This window comes from Girardinichthys multiradiatus, chromosome 11, assembly GCF_021462225.1.
Source record: "Girardinichthys multiradiatus isolate DD_20200921_A chromosome 11, DD_fGirMul_XY1, whole genome shotgun sequence".
NCBI lineage: Eukaryota > Metazoa > Chordata > Actinopteri > Cyprinodontiformes > Goodeidae > Girardinichthys > Girardinichthys multiradiatus.
The window spans coordinates 5076413-5098181 of NC_061804.1; the positions used below are offsets into that span (position 1 = coordinate 5076413).

The following is a 21769-nucleotide window of genomic DNA, read 5'->3' on the forward strand; positions in this document are numbered from 1 at the left end:
CCTGGCTGCATTGGACTCCCTCTTTATGGTGTTGAGGTGGAACAGAGACGGAGCCAGGCAGACAGCGACGTTGGTGGGGGTCATCTGATTCTGGTCCACACAGGACACAACGTCTCGCAGGAAGAACAGCAGCGTCCGCAGAGCCTCCCTGTTCTCATCAGGAAGGAGCAATATGGCTGCCTGAGCCGCTAGCAGCTGTTGATCCTTCGGGAAGTCTGCAAGTAAAAGTTATGTGTAAATGGTTACTGTACGGCTTATCTTTATGAGATTAAAGAGAAGCAGCAGCAAGTTTCACAAAACTTCTCTACAAAACGTTTTATTTTGTTTTTTTAGTAAGACATCAGTGGGAAATTCAGTTTTTCCAAAACAATTTATTTTATGGTTTGTGTGGAGTTCCTGGGAAACACAGCATGGTATTCAGAAATGTCTTCAAAACTATGCCAGGCCTCTAAGTGGCGCTATAACGCGACTATGGAAGTACACCAACAAAAGGGAGGTGTGAAGCATTCATCTAAACCTTATATGGTTAATTAAAGGTTAAATGAGAAGATCCGACTTGGTTATACAAACATAAGGCTTGGATTTATTTCTAAAATACTTTGGGCTTCCTAAACACAGTTTCCTCATGGATGTAAGGCAAAAAAAAATGTAGAGCTGGAGATGATCCCATATCGCTGTTGAACCTGATGTCGACATCATTCTTGGATGGATTTTGGACCAAGGCTATCACTCCATTTTACATTTAGCAGATTAAAATGTAAACATGGGTGCAGCTGCTGTCGGTTGACCGCCTGCTACTGCAGAGCAAGTTCTCTGCTGGTCAGCATCACCTTAGAAAGAAGCATGAAGTATTTGGAAATGTTGTCAACCTGCCGGAGTATTTACAATTTACACAGAGGAGCTGCAGTTGACCCATAATAGACAACTGGTGCAAATTTGCCTCAAACACAAGGATCGAATTGGAAGCAGTCTGATGTAATCTAGGGGTCAGAGCTAGCTAACTTGTATACTATTATTACACCTTTATCTAACCAGGAAGTCCTATTAAAACCAGAGATCCGGCCAAGACAAAAGCCACATAAATCATAGCAAACCTACATTTGATCTAATGTTTATTATATACTGAAATGAACAATCCCTTCTTGTATTGCAGTCTGCTTGTCACAAATAATCCTGCTTCACAGCATCTCTGGTCCAGAACAAACGGGCATATAGGAGACTCACCTAGTTTTCAGAAAAGTGACTGTGTTGTCTCAAGACAAATAAAATGTTTCGCTCACATTGGTAAATGTGGAGGAAGGTCTCGCAGAGTTTGCTGGTGAAGAGGGGTTCGGGCAGGTCTCTGAAGTACTGCTTCACCATGTCGGCCACGTCAAAGGCCGACTGACCCTCGTACATAAATCCGTCTGGGTCCAACTCCACCATCTCACGGAGGTGCTGGATCCGAGATTTCAACCCTGGCTTCCGGAAAAGACCCAACTGACAGAGATCGGGTCGGAAACACAACAAGAACGTTGCTGTTTTAATTTATTCTGACCCATAACAATATTACTCAAAGTTGACCTAAACTAATCTATAGTACAACTCCTGACTTCTAATATATGTATAAGGTGTTTCCAACTCCTTGCAGGTCCGTTTACCTGATCCAAACACTCAGTCCTCAGGTACACTAGTGCTCGGAGAATGCAGGGAGGAAGTGGTTCTCCCGTCTGCTGGACGCTGACGAGCAGAGGAACCCCAAACACCTGTCGTCCTTTCACCTCTGCTGTCGTCTTGGTCTTGTTCAGAGTTTTAGGAACAGTCCTGCAAAACCCAGAGGCCCCATTAGACCCTGTAGTCCTCAGATGTGAAGAAGGAAGCAATCCAACATGTGCACAGGGAAAAGTTATGGAAATTAATGGGGACTGAGAAGCTGTTTGGAAAATGTTCTGGGAATTTGTAATCTCTGTAAGTCAAGTGTTAAAAAAAGCTTGACTTTGCAGACTGTTGGACCCGTTTCCTTTTGAAGGAAAAGCCAAAATAAACACTTTTTGATTACATAAATCCCCAGCGGTCACTAAGATGTGTGTGCCGCTCTAATCAGCTCTGGAGAAAAAACATGGACATTTATCAAAGAGACTAGAATTTCTGAATGACTTCATGTTTTTGGTCTGATCCGGTCCAAGTTTTCACAGTTGATGCTGATGAGTATCCTCCAAAGCTTCTGACATAATTATTATTTGTTAGAATAGCCCCTAAAGTCCTCCAACAATCAGGAAAGAAAGCTTTTCTCCTATTGCTGTCAACCGTTTTCTCTGAAGCACACGTACCGCACCGGCTCTCTTCAAATCCCTCCAGGTTTTCTACGACATCCAAGAGTGGCTCTCGGAAACAAATGGGCTATTCTGAGAAGAGTGCCTCCGAGTGCCACGCTTTGTCCCAATCATCAGTTAATTGATGAATTTTTAATCATTATGTTCTCACTTTGGGATCAGTGATTAAGTCGATGAAATGATAATACTTGAATGGATTGTTCAGCCATTAAGTTTGTTTTACCTCTTCCTCTTCTGCAGGAACATTAAGCCAAAGAGTGCTGAAGGGACAGTTTTTACTTTTATTTTCATTTTTCACTTTAATTACTTTTAGATTTAATTGTTGCTTAATTTATATCCAGAAATGAGCAGTAAGTCCATAAAATGTCTGCTTTTTGATAAAGAAAAATCCAATTAACACAATTTTATGTCTTAAAGTAAACAAATGAAACATTTGTTTGTTTCGACTAAATATCTTCCACGTCTTTGGGTTGTTTTTTCTACATAATAAAATGCATTAAGAGATAAAATATACCCAAACAACGGTAAGTTCATAGTGCTATCTGGGATTGTATGAATAGAATTTGAAATATTAGTAAAGAACAAGACAAATATAAATATCGGAAACTCTGACATGTTAGGTCAAGTTCACCAAGGTTGCATCTGGCACTGCTTTTATTACTCAGAACAATCTAGTTTTTCTCTTCAACGTTCACATAGTCTTGGATAAGTTAGATATATTAAATGAGGTAAGTTAAGTTGGATTAGTTAAACTGGTAAAGGGGAAATGTTTCGTGATTGTTTTCCAAAAAGCTTAATTCGAGCTTTTCCGGGTGGGAAAAAAATAATCACAAAATGAGAACAAAATCGAGCTTTGCCTCCATTTTCAGTCTCATATAAACAGCAGCAGGTGTTTTTCTCATATTCTTTGAAAATATGTAGGAGCGTTAAAAAAAAAAGCTCATAATATTTATATTTATTCAAACATTTGGGCGTTAAACTACCATGACTTTGTTAGCTTTAGCATAGATAGCCAGAAGGTAGCTTATCTTGGGCTAATTCTCATTCTCAAGCATCACACATTTTATGCTTAAATTTGTATTTTATTCCATAGTTTTTTAAATCTCAAATCAGTTGCTGATGTTTGTTGTTTGTACATTTTTGTAGATAGTTTACCTGAAATTTCTAATCTCCATTGTAAGCTAGGCTAATTTGAATAAAAAGCACTGAAATCTACATATTTACCTCGATATTTGTCACATAATACAGCTGCAAGATTGGATTTTGAAATTCTTGACTGATGACTCAGTTTACCAAGATTTTTATTTTGGATTTGCTCATGATTTTGCTTTCCCACACTTCTGGGATAAAGATGGGAAAAAAACCTGAATCTAAGTTTTATTGTTGTCATATAATCGATTTTGAGACGAAGGAACAACGTGTTCATATTTTATGAAGAGAAATAGGTTTTACTTCATTGTATCTGTTGAAAACTGTAGTTTTGAGGACGTGATTTCTCTACAAGCCTCACAGTGTAATAAAGTTTACTATAAAAACAGAGCAGTTTAAAGCCTAAAACAGACGTGAATCAAAAGGAGCCAAATCATTTTATTTTCAACCTGCTGCAACGAAGCATCAGCTTTCTTCCTCAATCTTCCTCCAAACACACGTCTGATCCTGAAAATTAAAGACTAATATCTACGAGGAGTAATTTCAGAAGGGGTTTCTGTTTAAATGCTCATTTCCCACATTGAGCCTTATCTCGCTGAGCGTAACATTCTGTGCAAAAATCTAATTGGTTTTCTTCTAAAGCGTAAAGCAAGCAGGTTGTGTGTTTACACAGATGTTCTGCAAAGTAGACATGTAGAGTTTCTGGATGTTTATTAATTATTAAGAATGAATTTCATGTTTTTTTGTATGACTTTTACTAATAACGGAATGTAGGAGGCGAAATCGGAATCTCATTAAATCCACAACAAACAGGGAGGAGAACGATGTGAGCTCTGGAAGCTCTTTATTAAAATAAACATGAATTTCTCTCCATCGCTTTGCCATGCTGTGCTTTCATAACATATACATTTGTTCATTTCTGTTTATTTGAATGATTATGACTTAAAGCTGAGGAAAATATTGTATGAAACCAATTAAAAATGTTTTTTAATACAGAAACCTTATGATATGGCCTACATTATCATAGGGAAGACTCCTGACTAAACGTATACAGTGCTGTGAAAAATTATTTTTGCTTTTCTGACACACTTAAATGTATTGGATCATCTAACTAATTTCAATACCAGTCAAAGGTAACCTTTATGGTTTTCCAAAGTTGGAAAAGAACCTTAAAAAAAAATCAACCTGGATGTATGGAAAAGTGATCACCCCATACTTTAAATCATTATTAAACACTTTTCTGGAAAGCAGTTTAGTTTCACTCACCACTCCCAGACTTGATTCCTGCAAGACCTGCAGAAATCCCTTAAACAGAACCTGTCTGACAACAAGAAGTAGACTAAAATGTCTCAAAAAGCACCACATCATGCCTCAAGCTAAAGAGATTTAAGAACAAAAACAAAGACATTACTGAGACATTGAGACTCCAGGTAACCTCTTGGACCAGAACCTTCTCAGTAGTGACGGCTTGTCAGTAATTACTGTAGGAGCTCATCGACTCATCCAGGAGGTCACAAAGCATCCCAGAACAACATCTGAAGCACTGCAGGCGTCACCTTCCTCAGTCAAGATTGGAGTTCACGATTCAACAATGAGAAAGAGAGTTGGGGCAAAAAGGGTAGGAGAGATCCAAGGCCGAAACCAATGCTGACCCAAAAGACACAAAGACCCGTCTCACATCTTGATAATGCCCAGGACATTTTGGAAAATATTCAGTGGACCTTTTTAAAAGATGTGTCCCTTTACTTCTGGTTTAAAACTAGCACAACAGTCAGAACTTCAGGGTGCTTCAGGACCCAGATGACCCGCCATAATTAGTGGACACATGAATTCTGCTGTAGAGGAAAATAATGAAGGAAAATGTCTGACCATCAGTCCATCAGCTTGAAATCAAGGGAACTCGGGTTATGCAGCAGGATCCGAAGCACACCAGCAAGACGACCTCTGACAGGCTCAAACACATGAAGGTTTTTAAACAGGCCTAGTCAAAGTCTAGACCTAAATTAAATTGAGATGCTGGAGAAGGACCTTAAAAAGGCGGTTCATGGTGGAAAATGGCACCAGAACAAAGGGGCAAAGAAAGGACGGCCAAGATTACTTTACAGTGATATAAAAAGCTGATCACCAGTTGTTGCCACACAGCCAGTTTAGTTGTTAGTGGGATTAAATTTGCACACAGGACCAGGTTGGTTTGGAAAGTTATTTTCCAATGTTATATAAAGGTTGCATGAAGAAACTTTTATATTTAGTATTTATTCAGGTGATTTTGTCTGAAAACTTAAATAAGACACAAAAAGGCAAAAACAGGGAATCTGTAAGGGAGCAAATACTTTTCTTCTATAGTTTTTATTTAGCTCAAATGGAAAGAAAAGACCTCAGTGTAGTTTGTCTTTTTTATATGGAACAGCTTGAATCACGTGTATAGGAGCTGGTCCCAGTACCCAGTTTGTTTATGGTTTTCATGGAACATATTTATTCACTGTTTAAAGCTGCTTCACTCAACTAATTTAGATTTCTGAATGTGAACGTCACTGAAACAGTCTGAAAGTATCGCCAGATCGAACCTTTGGTGAGGCAATGAGACGGAGAAAAAAAGGAGAAACAGTAAAACTCATTTTGGAGAGAAAAGCGAGTTAAAAAGCAACACAGATCAGCCGCCTCAGCTAGTTTTACACGGAGGCTGTCGGGCTTCATCTGTCCCACTTTTCATTCACTTTGAGCTGCATGCCGTGTACCGCCGAGCGAGAATCTGGGTCTTTTGCATGGATTTGTGACTGGCACCCACTGTGGAAAGTTGAGTAAAGATTTGACTTTTCCAGCATCGGAGAGTTGCTTGACTGACAGAAGGCAGCTGCCGCTCCAAACATCAGCCGCTGACACCGTTTCACTCTGACAACATACAGGGACCCACCAGGCAGAGATTACTACAGTACTGGTATTTTACACAACAGAACTGGAAAAACAGTAAACCGGTAATATGCTAATGCTCTGTAAACATGGAGCTACACAAGGAGTTTTCCATAGACATGGGCCAGTATGACTGTTTCCTTTTTATCACCGAACCTAAAATACAAATATATTAAAAAAGTTTATTCAAAACAGAAAGAAATAATTATTCCTACCGCTGGTAAAATAATCTAACAATGACTTTTACAAGTACCAGTTATTAAATAGGCTACTTCAGGACACCAGATACATAGAGTAAGACTCATTTAATAACACTTTTAAGATATTAAAATTTATTGCTGCTCTCATCAAACTGACAGTGGAAAGAAATAGTATAAGTAACAATACCAGCATTACTTTTAATTTTTGGGAAACTAGACAATCCTACTATAGTTGTCATAATAAATTAAAATGAACAATAATGGTAAACGGTAGCATAACTGCCCATCCCGAGTTTAAAGGACTCTGTTCAGTGTAGAATTTTCCAGTCGCATCCCAATAAAAAGGTGTGAAATAACCCTTTAATTGTAGTGACCATGTCTCTGACACCAACTTTAGGTCGACTAGCGGCTAACCTTTAGCTTATTGCAATATTCTCAGGGACTCAAAATAATCAGTTGAATGCCTGAGTAGCTTTACTGTGACTTTGAATCATTTCAACATAAGATCTTGAGCTAAGAGATCTCGTCACACCCCAAGCTGCCATCTGAATTGTGTCCAATCGGACCAGGCAATGTTTTTCTGATCCATTATTATCCAACTTTGTGTGAACTCTGCTCTCAGTTACCATCTCTGTGCATTCAGAGATGGTATTCTGTGTACCTCAGCTGTGTGTGTATATATATATATGTATGTATATATGTATATATATTTTTTTTTGCAGCAGCAGCAGCAGCAGCACGTGGCCTTTATTATTTTTTTGAAAGTAGGCAAACAGGAAGCAGGTTAGAGAGAGGAGGAAGACATGCAGCTACACACTGGATATTTTCACTATTTGGCACCATTCTCATTACACCTCAGAGAGATTTATTGTGAATTAACATCCCAGTAGATCAGTTTGTGGTGTCTGCTCACTTTGCATCTATTTAAGCCTGGGCCTGGGTTTTATGTAAATGGTTTACTTTACCTTATGTTAAATGTGGGTAAAGTGAGACAAACCCACATCTCCAAGTTTGTTCTTCACCACTAAAAACTGATCCACGTTTACTGCTTCTGGTTCCTCTTCCAGGTGTGTTTGTTCCCCTTTGAACTCTGTGTGCTATTTGTTTGACTTTTGCAGATTTTTTTTTTCCCCCCTGAGCTCCACTTGCCTCTGAATTTTGATCAGCTGCCTCCTCCTCCTGCTAGGTGTGAAATAAAACATTTCTCACAGCTGCCACTTGCAAAATTTCATGAATCAGAACAGCCCGGTTCAGGCACATGGAAAGCAGTTTCTTCTTCTTGATGTTCTGGTTTTTTTTTTTTTCAGCCTCGGCACCTGAGCTATGAATAATGAATGACTGCCTGAAATATTTACCCTCCACCCGCCCACCTTCCCACAGTTGTTTGCTTGAAGAAGTTTCTCCACACAGGTGTGGGTCTCAAACACCAACCTGCCAACTCCATTCTCCCCCCTCCCAACTGTTATCACTCCTTACCAGCTCCAGCCCTGCTTGCTGGACGGGGAGTATTTGTCCATCAGTGCTGTGAGTTTGAGGAGAGACAGTTTCTGCAGCCGGAGGATCTGGGAAGCCGACTGGCTCTCCAGACCCGGACTGGAGGTCAAAAAGGTTAAGTCCTGCCTGCTGGACCAGCAGAGCTGCCGGTTCACCCTGTGGGACACACAACATAGATCTCAAACAGGAAAGGTATCAGAGTTATGCTGCAAAGGAAGAAGAATCGTTGTGAAGAAATACGTGTCCACTAAAACTGCAGAAAGTGTTGCAATGAGGAAACAAAAAAAAGTTAGTAAAAGGTTGTAAGTTCAAAGCTCCCCTGGAGAAAAAAATCTGGTGCTCAACAGGTCACAGGTAAGATTTACAGATGCACTCCAACTGAAAGAGAAATAAGTTTGAGAGAAGCTACTTTAGTTTAGACCTGACTGTTATGTTGTGTTAATGTGAACTCCCTGCAGGTATGAAGTTACTGCCAGACTCCACTCTGTCCATTTATTAATTAAATGAAGGACATAACTAGGTACCTAATAAGGTACATATGTTTGTACTGAAGCTCATTTAATCTGCATGTAGCGACATACGGTTCTATTTAATAAATTAGAATATGTGTTCCGATGAGGTTTAAAAAAGTAACCTCAAAATGTAAAATAGGAACCTATACCTTCCAAAAAGTACCATGTAAGTTGGGAAAAGTAATCCATACCTTCTGAAAAGTAAAGTGTAAGTTTGTACATTTTGAGAAGTAATGTTTAAGTAAGTGGAAAAGTAGCGCTCAATTTCCATAAAGTAATGTTTAAGTTCTGAAAACTAACGTTTGACTATAGGAAAGTAATGTACAAGTTTCAGAAAGCCACTTGTGAGTTCTAATAAGTGATGCATAACATCTTAAAAGTAACCTGTAGGTTTGAAAAAGCAGTGTGTAATTTCAGAAATGTAACGTGTGAGTTTCAGAAAGTAACCTGGAAAGTGGTTTTTCACTAAATGGATTTATTCAGGTAAAACTCACCTCCTCCTGGGTTGCGGTGATTCGCTGATCTTCGACTCTTCAGTTACCTTCTCGGAGCAGTCCTCCTCCTCCTCAGGATGCTGCACGTCCAGGTGGATGTGGCTGGGGTAAGAGGAGCAGGGAGAAGGGCCAGAGGATCCGGGGGCTGGGGAGTTGTGCGAGGAAGAGGAGGAGCCTCTCTGACAATCGTCCTCTGAAATGTTTTCAGACCAGGAGACGACAAGCTGTTGGAGGTCATTGATTCGCTCCAGAACGCCGTCAAGGGCAGAGAAAACATCTTCATCTGCCATCAGTGGACTCACCTGTGAGCAGAGCAGGTTTGAATTATTCCCCATCAATGTGCAGAGAGTCTTTACAGCCTTCAGTGGCCACATTTAGCAAGTTCAAGCTTGGGGGGAAATAAAAGGAATTTGCTGATAAGTAATATTTCATAACTGTTTTCCCACCCACTGGTGCCGAATCTTTATCAAACTTCATTCCAGGTGGCCTCTTCCATAATTCAGAAACCCATTTGAAGAGATTGATGAAAGTTGTCAGAGAAAACCGTGCAGCTTCAATCTCAGCTGGAATTTGATATTTCAGACTTAATGGGGAAAAGCTTCCACTCCAAAATTAGTCAAATTTAGCTGAGTGATCCATGATTGAATTACTGCTTTTAGTATAGAGTTTCATTTAAGGGTTTCTTTAAAAGCACAGCAGGAGAGCCAAAGGGTGGAAAAGGGTCATCTCGTTCACCTGGTTGGTTTTGGATCTGAATGCAGTTTTTATCTGATATTTAGTCTCCAGCCATGAGGAAGCTCAGCTTTTCAAGTATAAGAACACCTTAGAGTGCCTTGTGAAATTCATTTTGGTAATTAGTCTGTGGGTGTGGCTTATTAGACTAAGAAAATACTGAACAAGTCTTGAATTATCATGTTGTTTATACTAAAATGACTCCAAAACTCCAAAATGGAGAAGGGAATATAATCTGTAAACAAGAAAAACACTCAAATCTGCTGCTTCTTAATGGTTTGTGGCTCTGAATTTATTTCATTAACATAAGTGAACTATTTTAACTATCGCACACTTAAAGTCTGATTATTTAGAGAGATCGAATATTAGCAGCCTAGATTTTATTTCATTTGAAAAAAGTTGGAAAAAACAGGCCTTATATCGACTATGAGGGGAATTTTGTCATAAGCAATGAGAAAACCCGGCCCTCTTTGTAGCTCTGAAGCTCAGCCATACTTTACAATAGAAACACAGTTCACAGTTTAAAGGTTAGATTTTAACTGACTGAACTGGAGTTTTGATGACTTTTACTGTTTTGACACAATCACAGTTTAAGTCAAGTGATTTCTAGAGATTTCACCACAGAATGTTGAGTTTAGAGTATGACGACATCACAGAATATTCTGAAATATTTATTTCTGTCTATTTTCACCCAGTTTGTCTGCCACCGTCATCGGTCCTGCAGTTTTTTGTGAAATCGCCCCAGAGTACGAAGAACGGACGTTCATCTTCCCCTGGTCTCACTGTAAATCTCTTTGAACTTGTCGTATCTCCTACATAAAACACTGTCGATACATTAAATTGTATACGTGTGCTCACAAGAAGACACTGCCACTCAAAGAGCAAGTTTCATGTCAATGTAGCCTACACTTCAATCTCTACTTGTCTCTGTGCTCCCTGCCACTGCTCCCAAAAAAGGCGGGAATAACCATAGCAACCAAAGGCCCTGCATTTCCTAACCGTTTTCCATGACTCTGCAGATTCTTCTTTCTTATGTTAATCCATCATGGCTGCCAACATAGACTGTAAAATCTCAGCATAGAATGAAATGAGAATTAAGCCAAGTGCAGAATTCAGTATTAGCGGTTAAAGGTCAAACTTCCGAGCTTCAAAGAATGATGGATTCATGGACAGTAGCTCCACAATATTCCCACAAAATTGCTTCTGTAATTTCATAATCATAAAGTTCAGTTACAATTATTTTTTGAATTTTTATTTTCACAGACCTTCTTGATCCATCAAGTCCAGCATCTGAACTGTAAAACCCACCTCTGATTCCTCACTGATCCGCTCCGCATCACTTCCGCTTCCACCATCTTCACCCTCAGAGAGCTGCACGTCGTCAGGCACGTTGTCGTAGACGCTCAGCCGGTGATCCAGCGCATCGATTCGCGCCGAGGAGGACACTGGACTTTGGTCTCCACCGACCAGAGAGGACGCGCCCGGTCTGTTCCTGTGCCGCCCCCTGTAGCCGTGGAAGCTGCCGGTCCTCCAGTTGACGGAGGTGTTGTCAATGATCGGGGAGAGTAAGTGTTTGTGGGCAAGGGAGGTAGGGAAGGTCCCCGGTTTGTGTCCGTGGGGGACTTGGAAGACCAGGCTCTCATGGCTGCTGCTGCTGTTGTTGTTGTTGACCTGTTTCCTGAAGACCTGAGAGGTCCAATAGAACATTTAGGTCTTGGTTTAAAGGCGGAAGCAAAATGTAACAGCATGATAAAAAACTGGATGAAGCATTTATTAAAATCTGACCTCTGTATCTGTCTGGTTCAGGTTGTTCTGGCTCGTCCTGCTTTGCATCCCGACCCCACTGTTGGACCGTTTGCAGTTACTTTTGACCCGGGTGACCGGGCTGGGTGTGCTGACAGTGCTGCTGTTCTCTGATTGGCTGGTGCTACTGCTGCCACTGCTTATGGTATGAGAAGATGAGGGTGATGAAGACGAGTGGCTGTAGGGCTGAACCTGCAGACTGGAGACAGTAAAGGAGGACAAGTCTTTCAGGAACGGTTCTGACTGGTTTTAAAATCATCTCAGTTCAAGATTCTCTTCAGAAACAGTTTCCTCACTTTGACGGGTGAAGCTGCCTGTATATCCTTTCCTTGTGTCGGACCAGGACCGGGCCATTGGTGTCACGGCGGGTCCCACTGTGGCCGCCGGCTGCCCCCCTCAACCTCAGCTTCTCCATCTTCCTCAGCAGAGTGGTGCACTTCTTTCTTGGTGGTTTTTCTGGAAAACACACATCTGCTTCCAAACTTGCAGTGGACGATCCTCCGGTGGGGGAAGGGGGTCTGCTGAAAGACGTGTCCAGAGACGGGGTTCTGTTTGTGGAGGAGCAGCGGGAGGAGCTCCGGCTAGTCTCCGGTTCTTCTGTGGTGACAGCTGTGGAGGTGGAGACCAAATCTCTGTGACCATCATGACGGTCGCTGTCTGTACTGCTGGAGCTCTGGATGGAGCAGACGTCCTGATGGTCATCACATAGCGACGCATCCTGTGGCCCTGGTGTCTCTTCAGTGGAGTTGATGCGTCGCCACAGTTTGGTCCGCTTGTCATAGGTCCAGTTTGGGCTGATGGCGCAATAGTCTTCCTCTTCCCAGTCATCTCCCTGCAGAAAGAAGTGCAGTTGCTTATTTGCTTCTAGCGTGCAAAACAAAACTCCGCTGATTTCTCCTTAGTTTTCGGGTTTGCTCCCAACACTCACCCTGCGTTTGGATCTCCAAAGCTCCAGCCTCATTTCCATGCACTTATTTAAGGTCATCAATCGCCTGCAACCAAGAGAGGAACACAAAGTACATATGAGGCTTGTCATCTTCAAGAGTAGTGATTCCCAACCTTTTTCCCAAGGTAGCCTCCCTTCTTTTCACTGGTATAAAAGCCCCTTTCTCAGTTTCCTCTCAAAACCGATTGCAAATCGCAAAGACCCACAAACAGATCCGCTGGATTTTACCTTTGCCATTCCTCAGGTGACATTTTTCTAACTTTTCCCTCCACTTTTCAAAGAAATCATCTAGTGACTGGAACTGCTGATTATCAGCTTGACGGCACTGACCCATCCCTGACTGATTGGAAACTGGGAAACAGCAGATTTCTTGGCGCTTCTCGAAAAATTGGGGAACGTGCTCAGCAAAATATCAAATCTGGAGCGAGGAAGGAGACATAAAAATCCAGCAGCTCTGTTTGTGCATTTATACAATCACATCTTTTTTTGGTCCGTGAACGCACCATAGCAAAGCAACACTCTTCGGTGTAGATGTTGTTACTGACAGAAAGAGACTCAATGTTTGTTACTTTCAGTATCAGTTAAGTGGTTAAAATGAAATCAGATGAAGCGCAGGGATGTTAGAAGCCATTTTAAAAGGAAACTTTATTTTCTTGAACATGTTGAGACATGTCCAAGAAAATAAAGACGTGGTTCATTCAGGCAGCAAGAGAGAGCAAGACCTTCATAAGATAACAGCAAGGCTAAACAAATTGCAAAAAAGTTGTTTTTTGCAATTTGTTTTTGCTACTTCATGTCAATCTTATACTGTCAGACCAATAAAAACAGGATTCTTTATGAAATAATTGAAACTGAAAAACAAACGTTGTCAGAAATGAGCGGATGATTTGTTACCTGCACAGTGAGTCGAGAGAATCTTTATCCAGGAAGCTGTGATCCTCTTTTGCCGCCTCAGTGTCGATGGGGAACCTGCCGTCTGACACACATTAAAAAAAACAAATGGTCACCTTAGGGAACACCGAATATCACCCTTGTTGTAAAGCACAGGATCAACCACATATTTACCTTTAAATAACTGCACATATTGAGGGAAGCCAGCGGCTCGCAGCCAGTCACAGGCCTCCTTGGCTTCAATCTCTGGAAACACAAAGCAAAACTGCCTCAGTTAAATTAGAACCCCTTCATGATTCTAATGCTACCAGATACTTGCACTCAATCATTCAACTGTTTGTTCAACCTTTGGTATTCAGTAGAAAACCTTATTTTTATCTGACCCTTAAAAGAAGACACTGTAATAACTGCTGAGAGGTATGACTGAGGCTCCTCCTTACCTGACATCCAGCTTTGATAATGAGTAGACTTATCTCCAGAATCTATCTTGAAGAAACATCCAGAAACTGATATATTTTGCGTAAAGATGGCAGCTTCTGGGGTGTCGTGTGGCTAAGTGGTAGAGCAAGCGCACCATGTTCTAAGGGTAAAGGTCTTGACGCACCCGTCCTGGGTTTAATTCCCAAGCCTGGGCCATTAACTGCATTAACATTTTTATTTTTTCTTGTTATTTAAAAAGAACAACCAAAGTCAATTCTACCTGAAATTACCCTTTACATTCACATTTTTCATCACTGAGAAACAAAACTATAAATCAGTCCTTCAGAACATACATGGAAATACAAACAACTACCACCAATAGATAAAGTCTCTGATAGAGAATAAAGTAAAAGGTCCACACCAGAAGCATGAACATGACTCAAACAGAAACGGCTAATGAAGCGTTTTACTGGTGTTTTAACATATTTGTCCACAGTTGCTCTCCCTGAAATATTAAACCTGCAGTTCAAAGAGAGGAAAAAACTTAGAGCATCTCTAGTTTTTCATATTCAGACAGCATAAAATATGGCAGATATATGTCAAGGAGAGAACGACAGCATTTTCCTTATGACATATTTGTTCTTCAAACTCTTGAATGGTGTTTGTTCTTATTCTATTTATTGCCTATTTATTCAATTTAGCTGAAAACACCAGAAAAAAGCCAGAGATTCCCTCCACAGCAGGTAGGAAGTTCATCTTAGGATGAGGTTTTTCCATGTCTTGACTCCCACCTTCCACAACCTGTGGCACAACAGGACAGGAGCATAAAGCAGATGGCTCAGATATGTAAACACTGCAGAGAAACTCAACTTGCACATAAAACACCACGAGTAGACGAGGAGTGCAGAGCAGAGAAACTCAAAGAAGAGTGGTAAAACACAGCATAGAGGAGGAGCTCGTTTGTTCTGAGCCTTCACAGAACCGGGTAGCGACATGCTGCGCTGAAGATGGGACATTTGAGTCTAAAAAGGCATCAGGTGCAGTTGCAGAGAAGCCACCTCGCCACATCCGTGACCGTCTCTTACTCAACCAGTATTTGCTCCACTCCAAACATCACCCTGATTCGTCGTTAGCAACGTGCGAAATCACATCCTGTCATCCTGGGATTGTGAGGGTGACACATACTGGTTCATTATACTGGTTCAAATATCCCAATTAAAGGCAACAGATGATCTAAGCAGCATCACTGGAGAAGGTCAGACTTTAAAGGTAAATCTTGTTGGGACAGGGAACCCGTCTTATTAGCCTCTAGGAAGACATATACAGTACAGATCAAAGGTTTGGACACACCTTCTCATTCAAAGAGTTTTCTTTATTTTCATGACTATGAATATTGTAGCTTCACACTGAAGGCATCAAAACTATGTGGAATTATATACTGAACAAAAAAGTGTGAAACAACTGAAAATATGTCTTATATTCTAGGTTCTTCAAAGTAGCCACCTTTTGCTTTGATTACTGCTCCACACACTCTTGGCATTCTGTTGTTGAGCTTCAAGAGGTCGTCACCTGAAATGGTTTTCCAACAGTCTTGAAGGAGTTCCCAGAGATGTTTAGCACTTGTTGGCCCTTTTGCCTTCACTCCGCGGTCCAGCTCACCCCAAACCATCTCGATTGGGTTCAGGTCCGGTGACTGTGGAGGCCAGGTCATCTGGTGAAGCACCCCATCACTCTCCTTCTTGAATGTTGCATCACTCTTTTGGTCATGATTTTCAATCATCTTTAATCAACTTGTTTATATTGTACATAGCCCATTAGTCTTCATTATTCTTTAATTCTGCTTGGTAGTTTAGTTTAATTGTTTTAGCATAGTAAAGAGTTTGTTGATTGAAATATGTTTGACTTTGAGTTGACTTATTTTTGTTAATAAATTCTTGTATTTTAAGAAATTGTGTGAATTCATTCCATATATGTACAGAGTTTATGCTGTTCAATAATGTCAGAGCTCGTCTCACACCTTTCTATTTTGTCCTAATACCATCACCTTATTGGGCTGGTATTCACAGGACAATCCTTAACAGACCAAAATATTATTTGATAAAATATTAATATTAAAATATTAATATTAAATAATATTCTCAGATTCATATTTACAATATGTGGTAGCCATGCTGGTTCAGTATGCCTTCAATTTTGAATAAATCCCCAACAGTGTCACAGGCAAAGCACCCCCACACCATCACACCTCCTCCTCCATGCTTCACGGTGGGAACCAGGCATGTAGAGTCCATCCGTTCACCTCTCCTGCGCCGCACAAAGACACGGTGGTTGGAACCAAAGATCTCAAACTTGGACTCATCAGACCAAAGCACAGATTTCCACTGGTCTAATGTCCATTCCTTGTGTTCTTTAGTCCAAACAAGTCTCTTCTGCTTGTTGCCTGTCCTCAGCAGTGGTTTCCTAGCAGCTATTTTACCATGAAGGCCTGATTCACACATTGTCCCTCTTAACAGTTGTTCTAGAGATGTATCTGCTGCTAGAACTCTGTGTGGCATTGACCTGTTCTCTAATCTGAGCTGCTGTTAACCTGCGATTTCTGAGGCTGGTGACTCGGATGAACTTATCGTCCGCTGCAGAGGTGACTCTTGGTCTTCCTTTCCTGGAACGGTCCTCATGTGAACCAGTTTCTTTGTAGCTCTTGATGGTTTTTGCGACTGCACTTGGGGACACTTTCAAAGTTTTCCCAATTGTTCGGACTGACTGACCTTCATTTCTTAAAGTAATGATGGCCACTCGTTTTTCTTTACTTGGCTGCTTTTTTCTGGCCATAATACAAATTCTAACAGTCTACTCAGTAGGACTATCAGCTGTGTACTGTATCCACCTCCTGCACAACACAACTGATGGTCCCAACCCCATTTATAAGGCTTGAAATCCCACTTATTAAACCTGACAGGGGACACCTGTGAAGTGAAAACCATTTCAGGTGACGACCTCTTGAAGCTCATCAACAGAATACCAAGAGTGTGCGGAGCAGTAATCAAACCAAAAGGTGGCTACTTTGAAGAACCTAGAATATAAGACATATTTTCAGTTGTTTCACACTTTTTTGTTCAGTATATAATTCCACATGTTTTAATTCATAGTTTTGATGCCTTCAGTGTGAAGCTACAATATTCATAGTTATGAAAATAAAGAAAACTCTTTGAATGAGAAGGTGAGTCCAAACTTTTGGTCTGTACTGTATGCTAACGATGCACTAATAAATTAAAAATTAGCTCTAATAGGTGGTAAGAAAATATGGAAAAATCAGCTTTTTAAAAACATTTTAAATGCATCAAAGCTAAGATTTCCCACTATTTTCAGTCCATAAACCCAATTCCCTTTGCTTCTATTCACCTATTTGAGTTAACAAATCAGATAAATGTGAGCAAAATCTTGTAAATCCTTACGTATCTGTTGAATTAATTACTATTTTTGATCTGTTAACCATGTAAAAAGCTACAACAAAAAAAGACTTAGTAAAAGTTCCTTCCTTAACACCTCACCAGAGCCACAAGCTGATTGTCTTCAAGCCACGATGCACTGATATAGTAATTCATGCAAAAGGAGCACAGACCCAGTATTGGTCTGTAAGCCATAATCATCAAAATTAACATAAACACTGGAGATACATCACCCTGTGTTAAGAATCTATAATTTATGTACGTTTTACTTTTTTAAACAGAATTACTGAAGTAAATTAAGTTTTGATGACATTCTAATATGCTGAGATGCATCTGTATTTACTTTCCAGTTAAGTTAGCAAATTAAACTCAGTGATTTGTCTCTCAGGCCCATGCCTGTTTATCCCCAAAGATTTCAAAGACTTTTAATTATACGGTTAAAAACTTTAATTAAATCACTCCCTTTAATAAACATATGTTGGCCAACCAAGTCTTAGCCACAACGTCAGAGCACTCAAATAGTCTCCTGTGACTTATTAGAATTTAAGCCCTAAAAAAGAAATAACTTTGAATAATAAAGTCTCTGAAGGTAGAAACTCATTTCAGTGAAATAATTGCCAAACAATGGATTTAAAAAAGGACACAAATATTCCCTGAGAACCAAGAAGGTAATGAGGAGTAAGTTGCTTTGGATTTAAGAATAAACCTAATCCACGTCTGACCCAATTACAGCATCAACTATGAGCTTGGTGACGAACACAACATTCCAAACTGTCAGAAACAATGGGTTTTTCTCCTCCACTTCCAGCATTTGGTGAAAGACCTCAGCGGCAACACTCGGAGCCTCTCTCTGCTTCACGTTTACGTAAGCGATGGTATCTACCGGGCTTCTGTTTGAGTACGACCACAAGCTCTTTCCCCTTTCAAATGGCTTTGTCTCTGAGGAAGTTGTGATTTGGCCCCTCTGGGCCCAGATAAGAGATGTGGCTGTGTGATAAGGACAACTCCACCCGGCCGAAGCAGGAAACTAGACAGCGTGTGTGTGGAAATGGACAGAAGCTGTGGATGGCGGGGTTACGTGCTCAAAGGGCCGTTGTTGCCGCTCAGGGGATCGAGGCTTTAACTCTCTGGGTTTAATTCCAGTAAAGAAGCAGCTTGTAAAGAAACAAAACGATGCATTTTATGTGGAATAAAACAGATGATCAATATGACTCACTATAACATCTTTCAATATTTAGTAATATCATGTTTATAGTGTTACAGGTTTATAATGTGTCATGTGTAATGTTGAAAATAACCAATTTTAATGTTTTACATCAATTAATGCATTTAATTCTGGGAAAACCAAGTTTATCCGATTACATATCAAATAATGACCTATTAAACAGTTTGCACAACTTAATAATAGATATATATTAAATTTAGAGTCCGAAATAAAATGTCCTATATTTGACTAAAAATGTTTTTATGTCTATAAATTATAAAACGGTCATTAGTTGTCAGAGATCTGGGTCAACTGGTCCCCCGTTTTAGACCCACACATTTCCATTTGCTCTCTTCCTGGTTTCATTTTGTACCTGTAAGCAAACCACTTTGTATCCATGTATTTTAAATCATTACACGTCATTTTACTTTTGATTGTAGTTTTCATGTATTATGGAGATAAATGATAAAACAAATGCCCTAATCTCAAGTATAATTTTGCTCAGTTGTACATAAACTGAAAACAAACGTATTATACTCAAACCCCTTTTGTTTTGGTTCTGATCTCAGTTTGGACCCACTGACTCTTCTGAAATATGACAAGTTATGACTCCTAATCAAGCTAAATAACTGCTGTTAGTTATTTAGTCAAGCTATATAACCACATTTCCTTACAGTACAATAGAAGTAGAAAAATCTATAAAATGTTAGTTGTCACATTGGGCACAAAACGTCGTCCTATTAGGTAAGAAGAGACGTCCCACCACTTTGAACCCAGAAAGGTCAGGTAGAAAACGAGCAATGTGACGAAAAAGTAAATGACCAGCACAACTGTTCCTCAGTTTAGCCTAAAGCAAAGGCTAGACGTAAGAATAGTTGATTTCTGATTAGCTGGTTTTCTTTATCCCAAAATGATCCCTTATCTAAAAGGAAAAAAGTTTTTCATTAGGTTGTCTGATTACCCGACAGCATACTTAACAAGGGAAACGCTGGGCCTGGATGAACACCATGAAGAGATGTATTAACAAATTTTCTTGCATCTAGAAACACAATTTTCCACTGGATCAACCTAAATTGGCAATTGGATTGTCGGAAAATCTAATTAAATCAGTGAACCCATTCTTTCTGCTCTCGGTGGACGCTTTTTCTCTGTCTCCCGCAGCCCTGCTTCAGCTCTGTGTCTTGTCTTTTTTTGGAGCCTCTTTTTGCATATCTTCCAAAATATGGATTTGGTCAGCTGGTCTCTCAATGCAATTGATCAAATTTTCTTGACGAGAAGACAGGGGTCGGGAGAGCCCACTTGCCCGGACGGGACGTTTTTCTCTGGATACACAATGGACTCCTGGCAGAAGTGGAGGATTGTGTGTTTGTCGATAATGTCAGTTGAGGATGTGGAAGATGTGTATATAATTGGATGTGTGATATCAGGATTTCTGCTTTTTGGAGTCAGCGGTTACCTGGCATATCGAGAAATTCGGAGAATGTCAGCAGCTGTTCTGGCCATTGTGAGGCTGCCTGGCATGTGTGTTGGGATCTTCAGAGCGATCAACACTCAGACTGAGATGTTACGTGAGCTGAATCGCAGACTGGATGTGATCCTTACACAGGATCACAGGCAGGTTGCGGTTCCTGGACTCAGGGGTGAAATGGGATAAATCTTGGAGAAAGTTGTTTGCTCGGATCTGGTGAAAGACCAGGAATTTGGCTGTTTGGATTCGCCTTTGAGAAGCACCAGCGAGACTCTCAAGGCTGACGGCAAATTAAGAGTCAGCCTAACCCAAATAATTATTGTTTTTCTGAATCTGGCTCCCCTGCACGGCCTTGATGGCTGGCTATCTTCAACTTCTCCTGGAAGTTATGTAAACATGACGCTCTGCTCCCTCTGCCCCCTCCCTTCCCCGAGGACATCTGTGGACCTGCTCAGAACTTTGTGGCCAGTTGATGAACATTCCAACGAACCATCAAGGACAATGGCCTCTGTGACAGTGCTTCATGGACTTACTTGCACACACTCACTTGCACACACAAACACCCACTCACACCACCTTCACCGTTCCCGGCATGATGTTGTTTTGTGAACTTGTTGCTTCTTTGTGCTGAGGTTTTTTACAATCTCAAACTGAATCCTGCTAAGGATAAAGTTTGAAATATGATTTTTTCCCTCTACTTACCTAATGTGGCCTCTTTTCTCATCTAGCAAGGGCAGCGCCTGTGAGTGGGCAGCAAAGCCTCGGTGACCCGTCCCCTCCTTGTCTTGTGTCATGATGTATGTTTGGATGAGTTGTACTGGAATTCTAATTTCCCCTCAGGGATCAATAAAGTATCTTTGAATTGAATTGAATTGAACACACCATACGTGAGTGGTATAAGACTGTGTTGACCCCCGCACTCTTCGATGCGGATGCTGTTACTGGGTGAAGACTCAAATAGAGACAGGAGACTACAACATGTCTAGAAGTGGAGTTAATCGGGCTGGGAAAGAGCGAGAGAGAGCAAGACTTCAGCAGATAACAGGAAGACTGAACAGAGTACAGCAAAGGTGCTCTATTTTATCCTTTTGAGCTTTCAACCTCTCTCTGTCAAGAACATGGTGTATGAAAATGTTGGCAGCCTTTTAGAGACCTAAGAGTTCAGGTCAGAGTATTTTTTTCTCAGTAGAAAAAAATACTCTGATAGAAATGACAGTTTAAAATGAAAATAATTTTGTCTTTGATGTAAAATATTAAAACACCTAATCTTGTAATATATCATTACAGTCATCAAGCACAGATTGGAGAAATGTATTATGTAGACCCGAGGTGTCAAACTCCAGACCTCAAGGGCTGGTGTCCGGCAACTTTTCAATGTTCACCTCGTCCAACACACCTATATCAAGTGGCTCAGTTACCTCCTCAGCATGCAGTTAAGTCCTACGGAGTCCTGCTAATGACCTAATTATGTGATTCAGGTTATTCAAGTCAGAGTCTCTGCTTCAATACGCTGACCCTCAAGGACTGGAGTTCAACACATGTGATGTAGACCATCTCCTTACCTGGTCTTGTGACTGGACAGTTATTTTATAACCTCCCCAGGGCCAATCCCAGAGATGCTCAGTTCTTAAAGCAACAAAGTTTCCCTGCTTCTTTTAAACTGTTCCTATGATTTTTCTATTTTAGTCCAGTCAGTCTAGCAATGAAGTTTGTATTATGAGTCATAACAGAGGGTGAGGTACTGAACTCTGTGACTCACCAAGGCCAGGATTAAAAATAAAACCCTGTACT

General features: G+C 40.6%; 1 protein-coding gene across 6 annotated transcripts in view; it reads right to left on the reverse strand.

Annotated features, from left to right (window-relative positions):
- si:dkeyp-23e4.3 (rho GTPase-activating protein 7) overlaps positions 1 to 21769 on the reverse strand; it is a 193214-nt gene that overhangs the window by 5517 nt on the left and 165928 nt on the right. For all 6 annotated transcript variants that reach the window (XM_047378659.1, XM_047378658.1, XM_047378660.1 and 3 more), the window contains 11 exons: positions 13615 to 13686; positions 13444 to 13525; positions 12532 to 12595; positions 11900 to 12435; positions 11586 to 11802; positions 11109 to 11486; positions 9069 to 9370; positions 8045 to 8218; positions 1641 to 1803; positions 1281 to 1479; positions 2 to 215 (listed from right to left, as the gene is read on the reverse strand). In XM_047378659.1, the coding sequence (XP_047234615.1) occupies positions 2 to 215; positions 1281 to 1479; positions 1641 to 1803; positions 8045 to 8218; positions 9069 to 9370; positions 11109 to 11486; positions 11586 to 11802; positions 11900 to 12435; positions 12532 to 12588 (2240 nt within the window). In that variant the 5' untranslated portion in view covers positions 12589 to 12595; positions 13444 to 13525; positions 13615 to 13686. The remainder of the gene's footprint in view (position 1; positions 216 to 1280; positions 1480 to 1640; positions 1804 to 8044; positions 8219 to 9068; positions 9371 to 11108; positions 11487 to 11585; positions 11803 to 11899; positions 12436 to 12531; positions 12596 to 13443; positions 13526 to 13614; positions 13687 to 21769) is intronic.